Source organism: Balaenoptera acutorostrata, chromosome 3 (assembly GCF_949987535.1).
Source record: "Balaenoptera acutorostrata chromosome 3, mBalAcu1.1, whole genome shotgun sequence".
Classification (NCBI taxonomy): Eukaryota; Metazoa; Chordata; class Mammalia; order Artiodactyla; family Balaenopteridae; genus Balaenoptera; species Balaenoptera acutorostrata.
The window spans coordinates 143,984,547-144,002,200 of record NC_080066.1 but is presented as its reverse complement, the minus strand read 5'-3'; the positions used below and the strand labels follow the sequence as shown (position 1 = coordinate 144,002,200).

Here is a 17,654-nt window from a genome sequence, read left to right as displayed (position 1 = left end):
AAATGAAATGATTGCAGCAAAAATAATTAAAGGTTCAATTTACAATCCACATGTCACAATGAACTTTTAACAATAATTCTCACTAGTTGCTATTTAACTCTATTCAATAAAGATGTAGAGTCTTAAACTGTTGTGTTTTTTTTAACTTGAAGCCAGGATTTTATCTTTTTTGATTGTTTTTGGGTGTAGTTTCACTAGAAAGGAAGGAAGGGAGGAAAGTAGGGGAGAAAGGAAGGAAGGGAAAGAAGAGAGGAAGGCTAGGAGCCTGCGTCACCTCACCATAGCAATTTACTGATTAACTGGGACTCAGACCACAATAAACTGGTGCCCAAGGCAGCCCCAATCTTTCAGAGGAGTTACACAGCGGCTCTAACCCTGACCCCACCCTTCGGAGGAAGTGGGCGAAGTACCAGGTTATCCTTTCCAAGCTGTGGTAGCTACCAGCCTCCAGCCTCTCCTCTCTGGGGATCCCACCCAGAGCAGGACTGCTTCCTCCGCAGGACGGCTATTTATTTTTCAGCCAACCAATTAGAGATGGTGCGGTGGAACTTCCCTATACCTAGATATCTGTGGGGCGGGGGGGCGGGGGAGCCGGAATTCAATTCTGACCGTTTGCCGAACACACCTCCATCGTCTGGTTTTTGTAGACAACTAAGGCCAGGTCTCCTCGAGTGAGCCTCGCCCCGGGCTAAGGCGGCGCCCCCGCCTGGGGAGGGCGGAGAGCAGGGCCTTGGCCGAGGGAATGGAGGGCGTCGCTGCACCGCCACCGAGCCCCAATCGGGCGCCGCGGGCGGGCGGGCGGGGGTCGGCCTTCCACCCGCCGCGGGCTGGGGGCGGCCCAGGTGCACTTACATCCGGCTAGTCGGCTGCGAGTCCAACCGCCGCCTCCTCGAATAAAGCTCGGGCACACGATACGTGGTCTCCCGCTGGCCGCATTAGACCGACCTTCGCGGAGGCAAGTGCCCGTGAGCGCCGAGAAACCCCGCCGACGCTGGGCGGGGGCGGGACCCTGCTTCCTCCGCGGCGGTGGCGGGCGGGTGTCGCTGCCGCCCATGCTGACACCTTTGGCTGCTGTGGCTCCCTAGCGTCTCACAGCAAAGCTGCCCCGGGGTTCCTCCTTTAGAGGTCAGTTCTTCGTGCCTTCCCACCGAGAACTCAACCACATCACTGGTTTTTTGTTTTTAATTAGAATAACTTTTTTTTTTTTTTTTTTTTGGAGTGGACAGAGCAGGTTCCTATTCCAACTCCCTGCTCCAAAAATCCACTTAATATGTTATTCTCAGATAGAAGATGTATCAGATATTAAACTAATAAGAACAGATGCTACACTTGATCTTAGCCAAAAGGTCTTCGGTTCCTTAGGGAAGCTTCCCCTTTGTTCCAAAGTTTAATAGCACTAAATGAAGTTCAAATCCAGGTTAGAAAAATAAAAACAAATAAAATAAAATATAAAACATACAGGTTGGGACTAGGTTAATTTAGGGCGGGGCGTGGCAGGAGGGGAGCAAGGGAGGAAATAAGGTTTTCAAAACTGGGTTCTGCTGCATAACTAGATGTGGAACCCATTTGAAGATATCCAAATGAGGGGTTTATGAGGCTCTTTAAGGAGTAATGTGTGTAAAGCATCACCCTGAATAAGTACTCAAAATTAGTGTCTCTCAAAGCAGAGAAACTTGCTTTGTATCAATCGGTTTTCAACTGATATTTCTGTATTTACACTTTTCAAATCATGTGTCCTGTAACTTCTTGCAACTGAGTTGATATGCAGATTGTTTGGTATTTTTTTCCTTCCATCACTGATGTAAGCAATGCTAGATGACACTACATTACTGGGAATGTCTAACATATTCTGCTTTTGTTTTATCCCCACAGCTTAATTAGCGTTAAAGAGATGGTTAGTAAATAGTGATTGTATACTCACATAAACTTTAAAAACATAGCAATAGATATCCCACTGCTTCCCCTTCCCCCAACCCTCCCAGTCTCACTACTTGGTAACACACAATCACTGGTCACAGTGGTATAAAATTGTAATCACCTAGATTCATGTTCCACTCAGTTGAGTCCACTGCTGGCAGCTGTTCTGGTTGGCTCAGATATAAGGAAACCCACCTGTACGCTGGCAGTGCTGCTTTCAGGCTCTAGCCTTAGAGGCTGGCTTATTACAAGATGACTCACTTAAAAAGAATTTAGCAAAATATCCCAATCACCAAAAGCTTTTCTCCAAGCAGGGTATTTAACTTTGGGTGGGAAGAGGAGAAATAATGAGTTGAAGCTCCAAAAAGGACTGAGAGAGACCAAGGACTCTGGATGGTACCCATTCCCAACACTTCCAGGCAACCTCTTCAGTTATCTCAATGAGTGAAGAAATGCTAATAGAAAACCAAAGATCTTTTATACCTTACCATGTTTAACTTTAGGCTGTCTAAAATACAAAACTAAGGTAAAAATAAAAGCGTTGAGAGCCCAGAACAATGACCTACAGAGAAGTTACATGACAAGTTACATCACATGTGGTAGAGGGACATAATATTTAAAGGAAAGCCTCGATAACTCTTAAGGAACCATCTTATATTTCTGTATCACTAGGCCCTAACAAAAGAGGGAATAAAACAATTGTTTTTATGGCTCTAAATCATTATTTATTTTAAAAGTGACCCACTCATTTCTTAGGTTAGATTTTTCACCAGTTAGATTTTTTGTTAAATGGCATGAGAAACTCACAACCTAAAATGGAAATATAATTTTCTTTAAAAAAAAAACCAAACAATTCACGATGCTATAAAGTAGGGATAAAGGTGCCATCTAAACTATTTAATAATTTCAAGTGTCCTGTGAGGGAAAGTTGTTTTTTTTTTTTTTGCCTAGTTAAGATAAATATCTCAAGGTCAAAGAACTCAGAGCATATGACATAGAACTAAGTTGCTGGTCTCAAATTTTAGGCCCAAGATATTAACTGGATATAATGCATGCTTATACTATGAAAAAGTCATAATGGACAGATTTTCAAAGTGTTATAATTCTACTTTTAAAACGAACATGTAAGAAAACAGCAATGCCAGTATTTGAATTAGCAACTCCATTTTTGATTGCTTATTTCCCCAATCTTCAATTCACAAACATCCCGATCTATACTTAAAGGGGTGGAGGAAAAGAGCCTATGACTTCATTTGTTCTAAGAGAAAGACATTTCAACATTAAGTATTACTCTATTAAATTTTAGAAATACATATACCCTAAAATATTTCCATCCCAAGAGCTATATCAAGAGTAAAAACTTGGCTCTTTCTCTAAAGATCCATAATTTTTCTTCAAGGATTTAAATTCTGTATCTAATTTTAATGCTTAAGGATAGTTCTTCACAACAGTTTTCTCATACCTACTTACACATTATACAGAAGCAATTGAATATTCCTGTTGTTCCTTAACCTAAATATATGTATTCCCTTAGCAATTGTCTTGTGACATATGGATCTGAGATACTTTAAAATTTCAATTCCAGTGTTCAAAAGCAAGGGAAATATACCCCACAATACAACTTTTATAAACTACATTCAACTTAAAGTAGGTGAATACCTTATCATGGGCCCAGTATTTGAGCTTCATAAAAAGAAATCTTTTGATTTCATCTAGATAGCCAGGTTATATTCATGTTTAAAATTGTACATAGGATAAAGAAATTCTTAGCTCTCCTTGACATATTGAATAGGTGATACATTAAATATCCTACCATGCATGCTAAATTTAAAGATGTAAAGAGCACTAATATCTCCTAATACACAAGTCAAGTGCATGCATTTCCATTACACATATCAAATTAATATGATAAAAAATTTAGGGTAAGCTTGTTTTGAAATTTCATACATCTGAAACACTGTAAACAACCTGCTATGCCTTATTTTGACAGGTGTCTAGATTCATTGCCTCAAAACAGCCATTTTGTTAATCAGACATTCAGATAAGAAGAAATTAAGTCCCCATTCTGATAAATGTACTTTTTCAATCCCTTAGCATTCTATATGTATCGCATTAGCTTTAGTCATGACAACTAGTCCCTAGCATAACACTACTTTCAAGTTCAAGTGATGCTAATTATTCCTTAAACTGTAATTTAGCCTCATCCTAAGCTCAAGTACTTTTTCCATTATCATTTGACTACAGCTGATCTAACATCTGCTAAGGAGTTCCCAGGAGTTATCGAGTTACCAGTTTCAACTGACCCCTGGAAACACTGAATGGCTACTTCAGTGGCTTTATCTTAGCAATGTTCAGATCTAGGTAAATTTGAGAAGACAGAATTAAAAACACTCGAGGCTAGGACTTTTACAAATTACTTTTCAAAATAATGGAAAATGAAGTATCTACATAGATTGATGTTAGTGTTACAGCAGGTTACCAGAGGCCAGGCCAAAGAGACTACCATTGGTCATTTTTCTGATACTTTAAAAACTAATCTCTCCCAAAATGAGGTCTAAAATGAGTCATACTAATAACAAATTGCACTTACAGAAAGACTCCATTATACTTTATATACTTTGAAGGTAAAGCAAGGGATAAACACTTTCAATAAAGGACTAATAAAAGGTTAAGAATGTGTGTTATCTTGGTAAAAACTCATATTAAACGTCACTCTAAGGCTACTAATCACCTGATTCTGTTAGTACCAAGGTAGTTTGTCAAATATTTATACGATGCTATCTGCAGTCAATGAAACACCCTTAACGCCTCCTTGCTGAAAACTTTCCACCCTGGCATGAGCACTGAAAAACCCAAGTTATGTCCAGCTTTCAGAGTGTAAAGAGCAACTACCTTTTTAAAAATGTTTATTTTGAAGCAATTTCACAACTGCCTTTTTATCTCCCCACCCCACCCAAATGAGACCTGCTAAAAAAGAAAAAAAGTATACGTACAAAGAGTCAGCTCTTCTGTGAGAGGATCATTACTAAAGCTCAATATTTTTAGGCTGCTTTGTTCTCTCGTTTTTATATTATTTCAAAAATTAATCTCTGCATGATATGGAAGTGTCCACTACTAAATTTAAAATTAGCTTCTATAAGTCACTGTTATGAGCAACATGAAGCAAATCTACATCACTCGGAAGACGATATTAAAATGTCTGTATGGTGAAAACATTAGGTTAACTATGCATTTTCCAATCAGCTTTTACTGAATTTCTTCCACATTCTCCTTAAAGAGAATCAATCAGAACAAAGCAGATGTGTCATTCCACTAAAATATGAACCCCCTCCTCTCCTAAGGATATGGATTTTAAAGCTTAAGCCCAGGATAGTGGATCTCAAAGGATTGTAATATTCCCATCTGTAACAATCTCAAATCGGAAATACTGGAAAATGGACAAGTTGTGTATTGACGAAATACAGGACTATCTTGCAGTTTGTCTTCTAAAACAGAAATATATTCTAGTGATTTAAGGCAGGTATTGAAAAGGCATTATGATTCTCAAATCAGAAGAAAAAACTATATTATCTTCCTCTAACCTGCAAGTAATTTAACTGCTGAAAACATATTCTTCTTGAATTTGCCATAAGCCCAGAAGCTGAGCTGTTTTACTAGAAAATTAAAGTTAACAAATTTGACTAAATTTGGAGTCAGTATTAAGTGGCTTTAACGTTTGCCTGCTGGATCTTGTTTCAGGCACCTGTATGTTGCAGAAAGCAACTTGTTTCATACTATGTTGGGCTATTATCAGAAGACAACACCTGCCCCAGCTTTTGTTTAGAGAAAGAATCATTCTGTACTTAACCCTGGAACATACCTTGTATTCTGTTGGAATATTCAGGTGGATTTTCACTTGAATACTTAAGCCAAGCCTTAGGAGTTTGGGCATACTGTCAGACCCCACTCTGGTTTCTGTATTAAAAGGGGGGAAAACGTTTACCCAGATCTTTTCCCCTTAAGTTGCTGGTAATTCAAAGCAGGAACCTCATCAGAAAATTAGGCAAGACTGAGTTAGATAAATTTCATCTTATACTAATATCTTAGTTAAAGACCAACATGGGTAAAACAGTAAGAAGGGAAAATTGAAAACTCCAACACAATAATTTTTAGATCAATTTCAGCTTTACTTTTAAATTTGTATTTATGCATTTGTTTGCAAAAAGTATGCCTGCCCTTAACATTACTGCAATGTTCACTTTCCTCTTAAAGTAGTACATAAAAATAAACAGTTCAAGCTTCTGTATATTTTATTGTTACCAAGCTTCCACAGAACGTGTGCAAACTTCAGGTTTCCCATCTCAAAACTCCATGTACAAACTAAGCTAACCAAAAACGCTCAAGTCAGCAAATACGCAAAATACATTAAAGACAAACCTCAAATAATGTTTTTAAAAGCCAAACTTTAGAACTAACCTTTTATAATTAAACTAAGTTGTTGCACCTTTTCTTTCATAAGCATACACCGGGCTAAACACTCCCAACAATAGATTTCATACTTGGCACAAGGACATTTCAAAGAAGAATCAAAAACAAAAGGAAAAAGAGAGAAAGGAAAAGAGGTTTACGCTGACTCGAGTCCAAGTTTAGTCCACTTCCTCGATGGTCGGTCCCCCGGAGGCTCCTGAACCACCGCTGCCGCCGCCGCCAGGGCCACCTTGGTAAAGTTTGCTGATGATGGGGTTGCAAACTCTTTCGAGCTCTTTCTGCTTGTGTTCATACTCATCTTTTTCCGCCATCTGGTTTCGGTCGAGCCAGTTGATCAACTCCTGACACTTGTCGAGGATCTTGCTTTTGTCTTGTTCGCTAATCTTGCCCCTCAGTTTCTCGTCTTCCACCGTCTGCTTGATGTTGTAGGTATAGGACTCCACGGCGTTTTTGGCGGCCACTCGGTCGCGATTGGCCTCATCTTCCGACTTGTACCGCTCCGCCTCCTGCACCATCCGGTCAATGTCGTCCTTGCTCAGACGACCCTTGTCGTTGGTAATGGTGATTTTGTTTTCTTTACCGGTGCTCTTGTCGGCGGCGGTGACGTTGAGGATGCCATTGGCGTCGATGTCGAAGGTGACCTCGATCTGGGGCACCCCGCGGGGCGCCGGGGGAATCCCGGTCAGGTCGAACTTGCCCAGCAGGTTATTGTCCTTCGTCATGGCCCGTTCGCCCTCGTACACCTGCACCAGCACGCTGCTCTGGTTGTCTGAGTAGGTGGTGAAGGTCTGTGTCTGCTTGGTGGGGATCGTGGTGTTCCTTTTGATGAGTGGAGTCATGACGCCGCCAGCCGTCTCAATGCCCAGCGACAACGGGGTCACGTCGAGTAGCAGCAGGTCCTGCACGTTCTCTGACTTGTCCCCGATGAGAATGGCCGCCTGCACCGCGGCTCCGTAGGCCACCGCCTCGTCAGGGTTGATGCTCTTGTTCAGCTCCTTGCCATTGAAGAAATCCTGCAGCAGCTTCTGGATCTTGGGGATGCGAGTGGAGCCGCCCACCAGCACGATCTCCTGGATCTGGCCCTTGTCCAGCTTGGCGTCGCGCAGCGCCTTCTCCACCGGCTCGAGGGTCCCGCGGAACAGGTCGGCGTTGAGCTCCTCGAAGCGGGCGCGGGTGATGGACGTGTAGAAATCCACGCCCTCGTAGAGCGAGTCGATCTCGACGCTCGCCTGAGTGGACGAGCTCAGGGTGCGCTTGGCTCGCTCGCAGGCGGTGCGGAGCCGCCGCACGGCGCGCTTGTTGGGTGTAATGTCCTTCTTGTGCTTGCGCTTGAACTCCTCCGCCAGGTGGCTCACCATGCGGTTATCGAAGTCCTCACCGCCCAGGTGGGTGTCGCCAGCCGTGGACTTCACCTCGAAGATGCCGTCCTCGATGGTCAGGATGGACACGTCGAAGGTGCCGCCGCCCAGGTCGAAGATGAGCACGTTCTTCTCGCCGCCCGCGGAGCCCTTCTTGTCCAGGCCGTAGGCGATGGCCGCCGCCGTGGGCTCGTTGATGATGCGCAGCACGTTGAGGCCCGTAATGGTGCCCGCGTCCTTGGTGGCCTGGCGCTGCGAGTCATTGAAATAGGCCGGGACGGTGATGACCGCGCTCTGCACCTTGCCCCCCAGGTAGGCTTCGGCGATCTCCTTCATCTTAGTGAGGACCATGGAGGAGATCTCCTCCGGGAAGAAGGTCTTGATCTCTCCCTTGTACTCCACCTGCACTTTGGGCTTCCCTCCCTCGCTCACCACCCGGAATGGCCAGTGCTTCATGTCCGACTGCACTGTGGCGTCCTCGAACTTCCGACCGATCAGCCTCTTGGCATCGAAGATGGTGTTGGTGGGGTTCATGGCCACCTGGTTCTTGGCGGCGTCCCCGATAAGGCGCTCGCTGTCGGTGAAGGCCACGTAGCTAGGGGTGGTGCGGTTGCCCTGGTCGTTGGCAATGATCTCCACCTTGCCATGTTGGAAGACCCCCACGCACGAGTAGGTGGTGCCCAGGTCGATGCCGATAGCCGGGCCGCGGGCAGACATCCTGACTGAGACAGGCAAGCGACGTTAGACGACAACACCAAGGGCAGAAAATCCGCGGCCTCAACTAACGGTCGCCTCGCACCAAGCACCGCGAGCGCAACCACCGTATGCCTCTCCCTTCGCTCGGCTCCCCACTCTTATAGTCGCCTCCCTGCCGCCTTCAGAGCCAATCCGCTCTCGGGACCGCCCGCCACAGGCTTGCTTGGGCCGGAGTGACCCGCCTACGGCCCAACAGACTTCTAGTTGGGTGAGGGGCGGGACTACGGCCCGCGCGAGGACGCGACGGGCGGACGTTATGCAAGTGAGGCCCCGCCCACGCGCCCCAGGCGGCCAGTTGCCTCCGAGGCTCACTAGCAAACTGCGGCTTGGGGGCTTTAGGTTCGCGCCCCACGCCTTTTCGCGATCTTCGCCTTTCCTAAGGCGGGATTCGTCGACGTCCGTTGGATTGGCAGGAAACGCGGCCAATAAGCAGCGCGGACTCCCAAGTAGGGTGGGGAAGGAAGTGCTGGGGCGTGGCGCCGGGAGGAGGCGCGGAAGGGGAGCGCGGAGAGGGGAGCTACCTTGGCCTTTCGCTCAGTTCTTAAGGCCTGAGATGCCGTCCAGTTCCTAGTGTGTCCACCAACCTAGCTCGTAGGGGCGGGGCAATTTATTCTAAGTTGGTGACCAGGAGGAACTAGGGCCAGAGCAGGCATTTTTCTAACGCCGGCGCGTGGGCGTTGGCTTGGCTTGGCCTGGGCGTGAGGGCGGCTCCTGCCCCCGGGGAGGAGCGGGGGTGGGGGGGAGACAAAGAGAAATGACGCGGAAGTTCCTAGCATGGGCCGTCGGCCTCCTGGAATTTAATTTTGCGTGCTTCGCAGCGTCTCAGTGAGTGTGAGCGCTGGATGAAAACTGCCTGGCGGGCGGGGACAGCAGGAGCCCGGGAGAGCGCCCGGAGAGGCTGACCGTTTTTCCGCGCCGCGCGCGAGGCGGCCTGCAGAGTGGGAGACGGGAGTGGTTGCAACTCGTCTTCCCAAGAGTGTTTGTAAACTTTCTCGACCTCGCTTTCCGTTTTCCCAGCTTGTCCTGCCACTTTAAGCTTCCTAGTTTCACCTCCCTGTTCTCTCCACTGCTTTCCTTATTTTCCGTTTCAAGTGCTTTATCCGCCGCTTTGAGTTCTTCACGAGGAAGTCTATAGTCAAAACCCACACTTTGAAGTACCATAAAATAACCCAGCCTCAACGCCTCTCACGATTCTCTCAACCCCAGGCTAAGCACGCGCGATCATGTTTATGACTGAGTTATGTTTATGAATGAGCTCAACTGAGTGAGATTATTTTCTTTAGCTATGCTGAAGTTACACTAGAGGCGTAAACTCTCAGAGAAGGTAGGTGAAAAGGAGCGCAACTTATTCTGTAACGTTTAAGAGGAATATATGGGAGTAGGTCTGGAGGTATTGTCTGGCACCAAGTGATAGGTGGTAGAGGCAGGCTCCTATAAATGGGCTCCGGAAGGAGGACAGTAACAAAACAGCGATAACCCTTCACATTATGTGGGGGAGCTGGAGACAGTAATTCAGTTAGCTTTAAGAAGTCCCAGGATGTGAGGTAAAAAGACAAATGCAAAAATAATCTGTCTTTATGAGGTTGAGAGCCCAATAAAGAGATAAAAATAATTCGAGAGAAGTGCTATAGGGAACACAGAGGCGGGGGCACATCTAGACAGGATAAAGTATGTTCCTGAGGGCTTCCTGGAAGAGGTGACATGCCTGAGCCAGGTGCTGACCTTTGCCATTCTTTGCATGGGTTGTAGCATGGGCAAAGATGAGAGCGGCATGTGCTGGTGGCAACTACAAGTTCAGTGCGGAAGATTAGTGTCCCTACGTGGGGAGGGATACGAACCAGAAACAGTCTCTTCAGGAGGACAAGATACATTTAAGAGCTTTATATGCCGTGATCTTTTTCCTGAGGCTGTGGGAAGGGGAAACTCCTTTGAAGGAGGCTAATGTATAGTTAATATCAAAGTTGTTTGGGACAGTGCTGGAGAAAAGTTTTTGTCTGAGAAACACAAAAGTTATCTGTGACCAAAAAGTAATGTTGACAGAATCCAATTAAGTCAATCAATGGACATTTAAGTTTCTTTTATCTAGTTGTGTATGTAATTTCCAATTTTTAAAAACACATCTACTATTAATTTGTTAATATTTCACAATTCACATCTCTTTTTCCACAAAAGCAGTTAAAAAATTTGAACCAGGAAAACTTTTTTTTTTTAATTAGGAAAACAAAGATCAAAAAGTTTCTATTGAAGTTGCCTTAAATTGTGAGTACAGATTTCTTGATTTTATTCTTAGAAATTCTTGTCTTTTGTGTAGTTAAAAAAGGGAGCGGAGGGAATTAGTGGGCTGGAGAGCAATACAAATTCTTTGTAGAACTAATGATATGATATGATTTAGGGACAGGGTCCCAACTACAACTGAAAGCAGAAGAGAATTGTGAGAAACACAATCTCTTCAGATCTCTTGTGTTCAGACAGTCCTCACACACTTACCTCAAGCAAAGCAAGATTGCAAAAAAGCAGACATGCCAGTTCTTACATGCAAACACTAAAATTACAGCTTCAGAAGGGAGAGGTTCTTTTGTATAGTAACTATGTCCTCTATGCACAGTTATTGCAAACAAATCTTGCAATCTAACTGCCACATTCATCTTTTTTTAAAAATTAAGTTTATTTATTTTTGGCTGCATCGGGTCTTCGTTGCGGTGCGCGGGCTTCTCATTGCAGTGGCTTGTCTTGTTGCGGAGCACGGGCTCTAGGTGCGCGGGCTTCAGTAGTTGTGGCACGTGGGCTCAGTAGTTGTGGCTCGCAGGCTCTAGAGCATAGGCTCCGTGTCCAGTAGTTGTGACACACGGGCTTAGTTGCTCTGTGGCACGTGGGATCTTCCCGGACCAGGGCTTGAACCCGTGTCTCCTGCATTGGCAGGCGGATTCTTAACCACTGCGCCACCAGGGAAGTCCCACATTCATCTTTAACACAGCTTTCTGAAACCAGAGTAGCAATTTTATCTGTATTTTCATTAGGTATATGTATTTTTTCTGCTCTAACTTTTCACCTAGTAAATTGATATTTCATAAGTTTCATACTTTAAATAGCATCCTGAGCTTTTCTCAAAAAGACACAATGTTTGCATTTTTATTTCCTATGAAATAAACTTTTGCAATCCTAGAACATTATCATATACTGACCATTCTTGGAGTTTTTATATTTTTCCTTATTTGTATTGATTTTTTTAAAATGTTCTTTTCTACTTGATGATTGTGGCTTATAATGCATTAAACATGTAGCCCATTAAAAATGGTCAAATTAGCAAATTTATGATCCAGCGAAATTCATCAATGCCAGTAATGGTGTGGCAAAACAGGTAAACCCTACTGGTGGGAATGTAAATTAGTACAATCTTTCTGGAGGGCAATGTGACAATATTTTTTCTTTACCTTAAGTATGATCATACCCTTCATTTAGCGTTACTCTGGGGGATTTATCCTAAGGAAATAATAAAACATGCAGGTATATTATTTATGATAACAATGATAAAAGAGAAATGGCTTAAATATCTGACAATGAGAAAATGATGTTTTGAATTATAGTCATGGATTATTATGTAGCCCTAAAAATTGTTTACAAGATTTTTAATGACATGGGAAAATGTTCTTGGTATAATTAAGGGGAAAAATAAGATACAAGGCTTTTGTATATTCTTATCCTATATGTAGGATAATCATATATATGAAAATTGCATTAAAATGGTTATTTTAGAGGCTAGGATTATCAGTAATTTTTCTAAATTTTCTTGTACTTTTACAATTGATTTTTAAAGCTTGACTATTAACATTCAACTGAAAGTTTTCTGATCCTACTATTTACATAGAAATTACTATTGATTTTCAACAGGTATAATCTGACAGATTATAAATAGTAGGATGTTTCAAAATATTTTTAAAATCCAAGGACTGAGATTTTATACAGTCTAGAAAAAACAAGAGCTTTAATAGGTATCAAATTTTCTCTGATTAATTCCCCAAACCCAGAAGAGTACCTGGAAAACAGTAGTAATTTACTAGCTCAATGTTTATTAAAAGTGACCTGAGGCATATTATTTAACAAAAAAAAACTGGAAATAATAACTTGTTTTTTCCTGTATAAGAGGAAGGTTCTCTGCCTACCTCTTACATTTCTGAACTAAATAATACTGCAGAGACCAAAAGTTGAAACAAATTCACATCTGAAAATATTTGTACCTAGAGATACAAAGATGAATAAGATGAGGTCTAAAACTGTGTGCTTGGGTAGTCAGGCCTGCCCTAAGGAGACTAAGTGAGCAAGAATACATTTTTTCCAAAATTACTAGGAAAAAAATTTACAGATTTTCTGGAACCCTCTCAATCTCTACCCAGGCACAACCTTCATAAAGGTTGTGGATTGTTTTGAAGAGGTAATGTTGGCCTGAAGAGAAGGTGGAGTCAGTAGCAGCCTATAATTTGAGGACCTATCAGCAAACTGGAGTTCAACTGTTATATTTAAGATCTCTATAAATACTACAATTTTATAATTCTTCGGCTGTACCTCGTCCCAAAACATTTCTCCAGTCACTTGTCACTCTAGGAAAAATTTCACCATCTGTTTCTTTGAGTCTTAAAAAATTCAGTCTTTAAAAGTTCTAATTGAACTGTAGATACACAGTAGCCTGGGGTAGGACACTACCATGCCTTGTATGGAAGGCTAAGCCCCAAACCTGGAAGAGAGGCTTTTCCAGAAAAGAAGTGAATCTGTGCAATAGCAGACAAACTGTACCTTCTTCAGTTTTGTAGAGTGCTAATCTCGAGGACAGACTCTTGTGGAATAGTCTGAAATAATCTGAAAGAAGTGAAGCTGTTGTCTTACAAGTGGAGACTGAGATTCAACATGCCATTATTGCTAATGCTTATTAACTTCTGTGAAATTATGGCAATTATCTTTAAGGACTTACCTGAAATGAAGAGAAAACTCATTGCTGATCCCTTGAAAAAAGAAAAACAATTTCTTGGGCTTCCCTGGTGGCGCAATGGTTGAGAGTCTGCCTGCTAATGTAGGGGACACGGGTTCGGGCCCCGGTCTGGGAGGATCCCACATGCCGCGGAGCAACTGGGCCCGTGAGCCACAATTACTGAGCCTGCGCATCTGGAGCCTGTGCTCCGCAACAAGAGAGGCCACGATAGTGAGAGGCCCGTGCACCGCGATGAAGAGTGGCCCCCGCTTGCCGCAACTATAGGAAGCCCTCGCACAGAAATGAAGACCCAACACAGCCAAATAAATAAATAAATAATAATTAAAAGGTGCTAATAAAAAAAAAAAAAGAAAAACAACTTCTTAAGCTGAAAATGAACAAAATGAATTATATTGGTAAGGAAGTTATTTCTCTGAATAAATTATTTTGAGAAATGGATTAACCCTCTAAAAGAACTAAATACTATGTCAGTGGATTTTTATAAATAATTATCTATTTTTATATTATGAGGAAACCTAATTTGTTGCCGTTTGTGTTTGCTCTGAGATAGTACTTTTCTAGTCATTCTATATTGAAAGAAACCAGGATTTGGAAATAAGAATTTTAGTAAATCTTTGTGCACTTCATAAGCTTCTCAGAAATACCATAATTAGCTATATCAAATACTTTATTATTTTGGTATTATAGAGTGAAAAGGATTGATAACTTTTCAGTCAAATAATTTTTTTAAAAGAGCCAGGTTGGAAAAGTACAGTATAAATAAAAGTAATATACAGACATTTTAACTTCTGGACATAGAGGAGGAAATTTTATTAGGTAAAGCAATAGATTAAAAAAATGTAACAAAAATTCTCTATGTAACCCAGTAACTCCATTTTATACTAATATACAGAAAATAATCACATTATGGAATGCATTTATATCACTTATAATTACTGTAATTCATTACATTTGTAGTTTAGTACAGTCAGAATTTAAGCCATATTTCTTTTGTAAATCTAATTCCACCAGTAAATCAAAAATTATCTGTTGAGTTTCTACTATATTGATCTGGCACCTTTAATTATTGATAGTATTCATCTTTACTGTTTCCTATTTATTTGTTAGAAGTCTGCAGTTCTATATGCTTCTTCATGTTTCTAGAAGACTAGCTATAGTTTTTGTTTTTGTTTTAGACTCTAACACTTCTTTAAGCTTATTTGTTATATTTCTCTTAAAGCAGGTGAATTCATATGAATTTGAAGTCTTTAGTGGATTTCTCATCTCCCTTTTCACCCCTGTACCCATTATCACATTCTAATCAACTCTTTCTGATTTTTTGTTTGTCTAATTATTAGAATGAATAGTCATGTTATCCTACTTTATAGCTAGAGATGTTAATTGACTTAAATTCTTCATCTGCTATGATATATACTCTAAGTTAGATCTCTTCGTGCAACTCCTTATTAAAACATTTGAAAACATAGGCATAAAAACAAAATAAACATTTCTGAAAATATATAACATCTTGATATTGCAGAAGAAACAATAATAATAATGATGATGATGATATTGAGTTGGGTATGCAGTTAACCAAAACTACAAATATACTCACAATATGGAAATAATATGGCTATAAGATTCATATGGTTGAGAAATGTGTATCTGTCTATCTATCTATCTATTTATCTTCAGGTTAAAATATCATCAAACATTTCATTTTCCCATGAAAGGATTTTTAAACATGTTAACCATTGTTTCATTCAATACTTAGTTGAATTTTATCTTGAAATTTTAAAGCTGAGAAGCATGGTATTTTATATTAATACCAAGAATAAATATTTAACAGAAGCTTATTCTGCTTTTTTAGGTTACATTGCTAAGTTGAGAAGAAAATAATGTGTCTTAAGATACATTCTTCTTGGTTGTCTGTGATTTGTGAAAATATACCACTGTTGAAATAATACCACTTCTGTTTTTCCTTCAAGTAACAGACTTAAAATGGAGCCTCATTAATATTAATAATCAAGTTTGTGACTGGTATAAACAGTGAAAAAAGAAGAAAGGCAAATGTTACATTACAGTAAGCAATAACTAGATTATCTTTTCTTGGTAAAATATTGGTCTTACACGTTTTTTTCTCTGTACCCACATCTTCTTTTTTTTAAGATTATTTTTGATGTGGACCATTTTTTTTTTTGAAGTCTTTATTGAATTTTGTTACAATATTGCTTCCGTTTTTATGTCTTGGGTTTTTGGCCGCGAGGCATGTGGGATACTAGCTCCCCAACCAGGGATCGAACCTGCACCCCCCTGCATTGGAGAGTGACATCCCAACCACTGGACCACCAGGGAAGTCCCCACATCTTTTTATTTATACTCTAAGCTACAGATTTTGGGGTGAAATTTTTGAAACTACATTTCATGATATGTAAACTGTAATTCCATTTAAGTTTAGAATTATATGCATTTACACAGATATGTGATTACCTCGCTTTATAATGTATTTATAGTAGCCTAGCAAGCCCTTTTCTTTTAGGAGGGATTCTTGAAGATAATTAGTATATAGAGTTTCATTTTAGTGTAGCTTTAACCACTGATGTTGTATGAATATTCTAGTTACTTTTCTTTAGCTGATTTTTCACAAATAACAGGAGAGTCACCATGAATCAATTTTGTCACAACAAAGTGATTCCAAAGTAATCTTTACTGAGTTTTCTTGGATCCTTGCAACTGGAACTTTTGGGGTTGATGAGGTTTGTCAGAAGACAGAAAAGATGCTGTCACTTCAGATCTGATATTCCTGGGTCTGGACTTAAAGATTATCTGTTGAAGATTGATTCTTCCCCATGTCCTCTCCAAATTCAGATCTCACTTCTCCAGAGGTTTAGAAGGCCCTATTTGACCACTGCCACACAGAAAAAGACAAAACTCAAGAAAAATAATATTACAAGTTGACTGCTCTACAAGATACAACATAATTCTTAGGTCAGAATTTCATGACTTTTGGCACCAGGCCGGCACACTGTTACTAGAATAAAGAATGGGAACAAAAGCACAGATCCTAGAACTTAGATTTATTTAATTTATTCCCCAATGTAACTCACCGTACCCTTTAAATATAAGGTGTTCTTTTTACCAATATAATTTTTCAGCTATTGGGGCACCTTTTTTTTTTTTCTTACGTGAGCTAACCTAGAACGGGTAGGGCTCATAAATATGTAACAGAAAGATAGGAGGGCAGCCAGGTAGAGGAAAGTAGGGAGGAAGGAAGCAGTTAAAAAGTGTTTTCTTTCAACTAAAATAATTTTACAATGAACTTGTTAATAGCAAATCTCTGAATGAAACATAGATCTAACAAGTTTGTGTTCTTTTTACTGAATGCCTTCAGCCATCAAGCTAACATTGTTCTCTTCAATGTTAAGTGTTTTACACTCTGCAAATGAAAATAAAGTACACACACACACACAAGAGGAAGAACTTTCCTTCAAATTCCTAAGCTGCCCCAGTGATTCTGGGTAGAATTATATTTTTCACAGCAATGATTTGCCCTAATTTTGTAAAAAAGAAATTGTCTCTTAAATATTTTTTTCCGTATCAAGGAACACATAAGCATTTGAAAGAAACGATGACTTTCATAATCTGGATGTTTATATTTCTGTCATCTAAAAATGAGCTCTGCTGATTCTGATTGGTATAAGCAACTGGTTGAAGTAGAATAAAAACAACATAGTAACTTTTAAAATAAAGCTTAACTGGGATTTCATAAGCTGTCTACCTAACTATTCCTTTCTCAAATAGGTAAGTACAGAGTTATGCAAATTTTTTCACCTAAAATTATTAATATTCCTGACTCATGAAATCATGTCTTTTACATTTGTGTCATCCTTTGGCCCTAGAGTTTCCTGTGATCTTTACTTATTACAGTGGTGATTAGTACATTGATACATTTAATTCAGAGCCAAGTACTGAATTGTAATCTTCACACCATCTTTTTTATCAGCAAATGAGTAAGATGGTGAGTAAAATTATAAATGGCTTCCTGCCCACTAGTGATCTGTGGTGGATTCTGATAGAAAGGATGAACAATTTTGCCACTAATAATGGACCTCAATGATTTGGTTCTCCTAAATATAGTAAGGGAGCAACTTATATGGATTTAACTTCTTAATGCTAAAGTCAACTAAGCACGTGCA

General features: G+C 40.8%; 2 protein-coding genes, 1 non-coding gene and 1 pseudogene across 3 annotated transcripts in view; 1 reads left to right on the top strand and 3 right to left on the bottom strand.

The window, feature by feature from the left end:
• Window positions 1–5,848, bottom strand: part of PPP1R36 (protein phosphatase 1 regulatory subunit 36) — a 36,473-nt gene extending 30,625 nt beyond the window's left edge. Inside the window, exons 1-2 of the mRNA XM_057542701.1 lie at window positions 5,777–5,848; window positions 853–926 (exon numbers count right to left, since the gene is read on the bottom strand). Of these exons, the coding sequence (XP_057398684.1) occupies window positions 853–926; window positions 5,777–5,848 (146 nt within the window). The remainder of the gene's footprint in view (window positions 1–852; window positions 927–5,776) is intronic.
• Window positions 1,186–1,355, bottom strand: LOC114238186 (U2 spliceosomal RNA; annotated as a pseudogene).
• Window positions 5,849–6,188: 340 nt separating the features above from the next.
• On the bottom strand, window positions 6,189–8,672 carry HSPA2 (heat shock protein family A (Hsp70) member 2). Its single transcript, XM_007184283.3, has one exon. The coding sequence runs from the start codon at window positions 8,457–8,459 to the stop codon at window positions 6,543–6,545; it is 1,917 nt and encodes a 638-aa protein (XP_007184345.1). The 5' UTR covers window positions 8,460–8,672; the 3' UTR covers window positions 6,189–6,542.
• A 4,754-nt stretch (window positions 8,673–13,426) lies between these two features.
• On the top strand, window positions 13,427–13,495 carry LOC114238191 (small nucleolar RNA SNORD2). Its single transcript, XR_003623603.2, has one exon. It is a non-coding gene; the product is annotated as a small nucleolar RNA SNORD2 (small nucleolar RNA).
• Window positions 13,496–17,654: the final 4,159 nt, after the last annotated feature.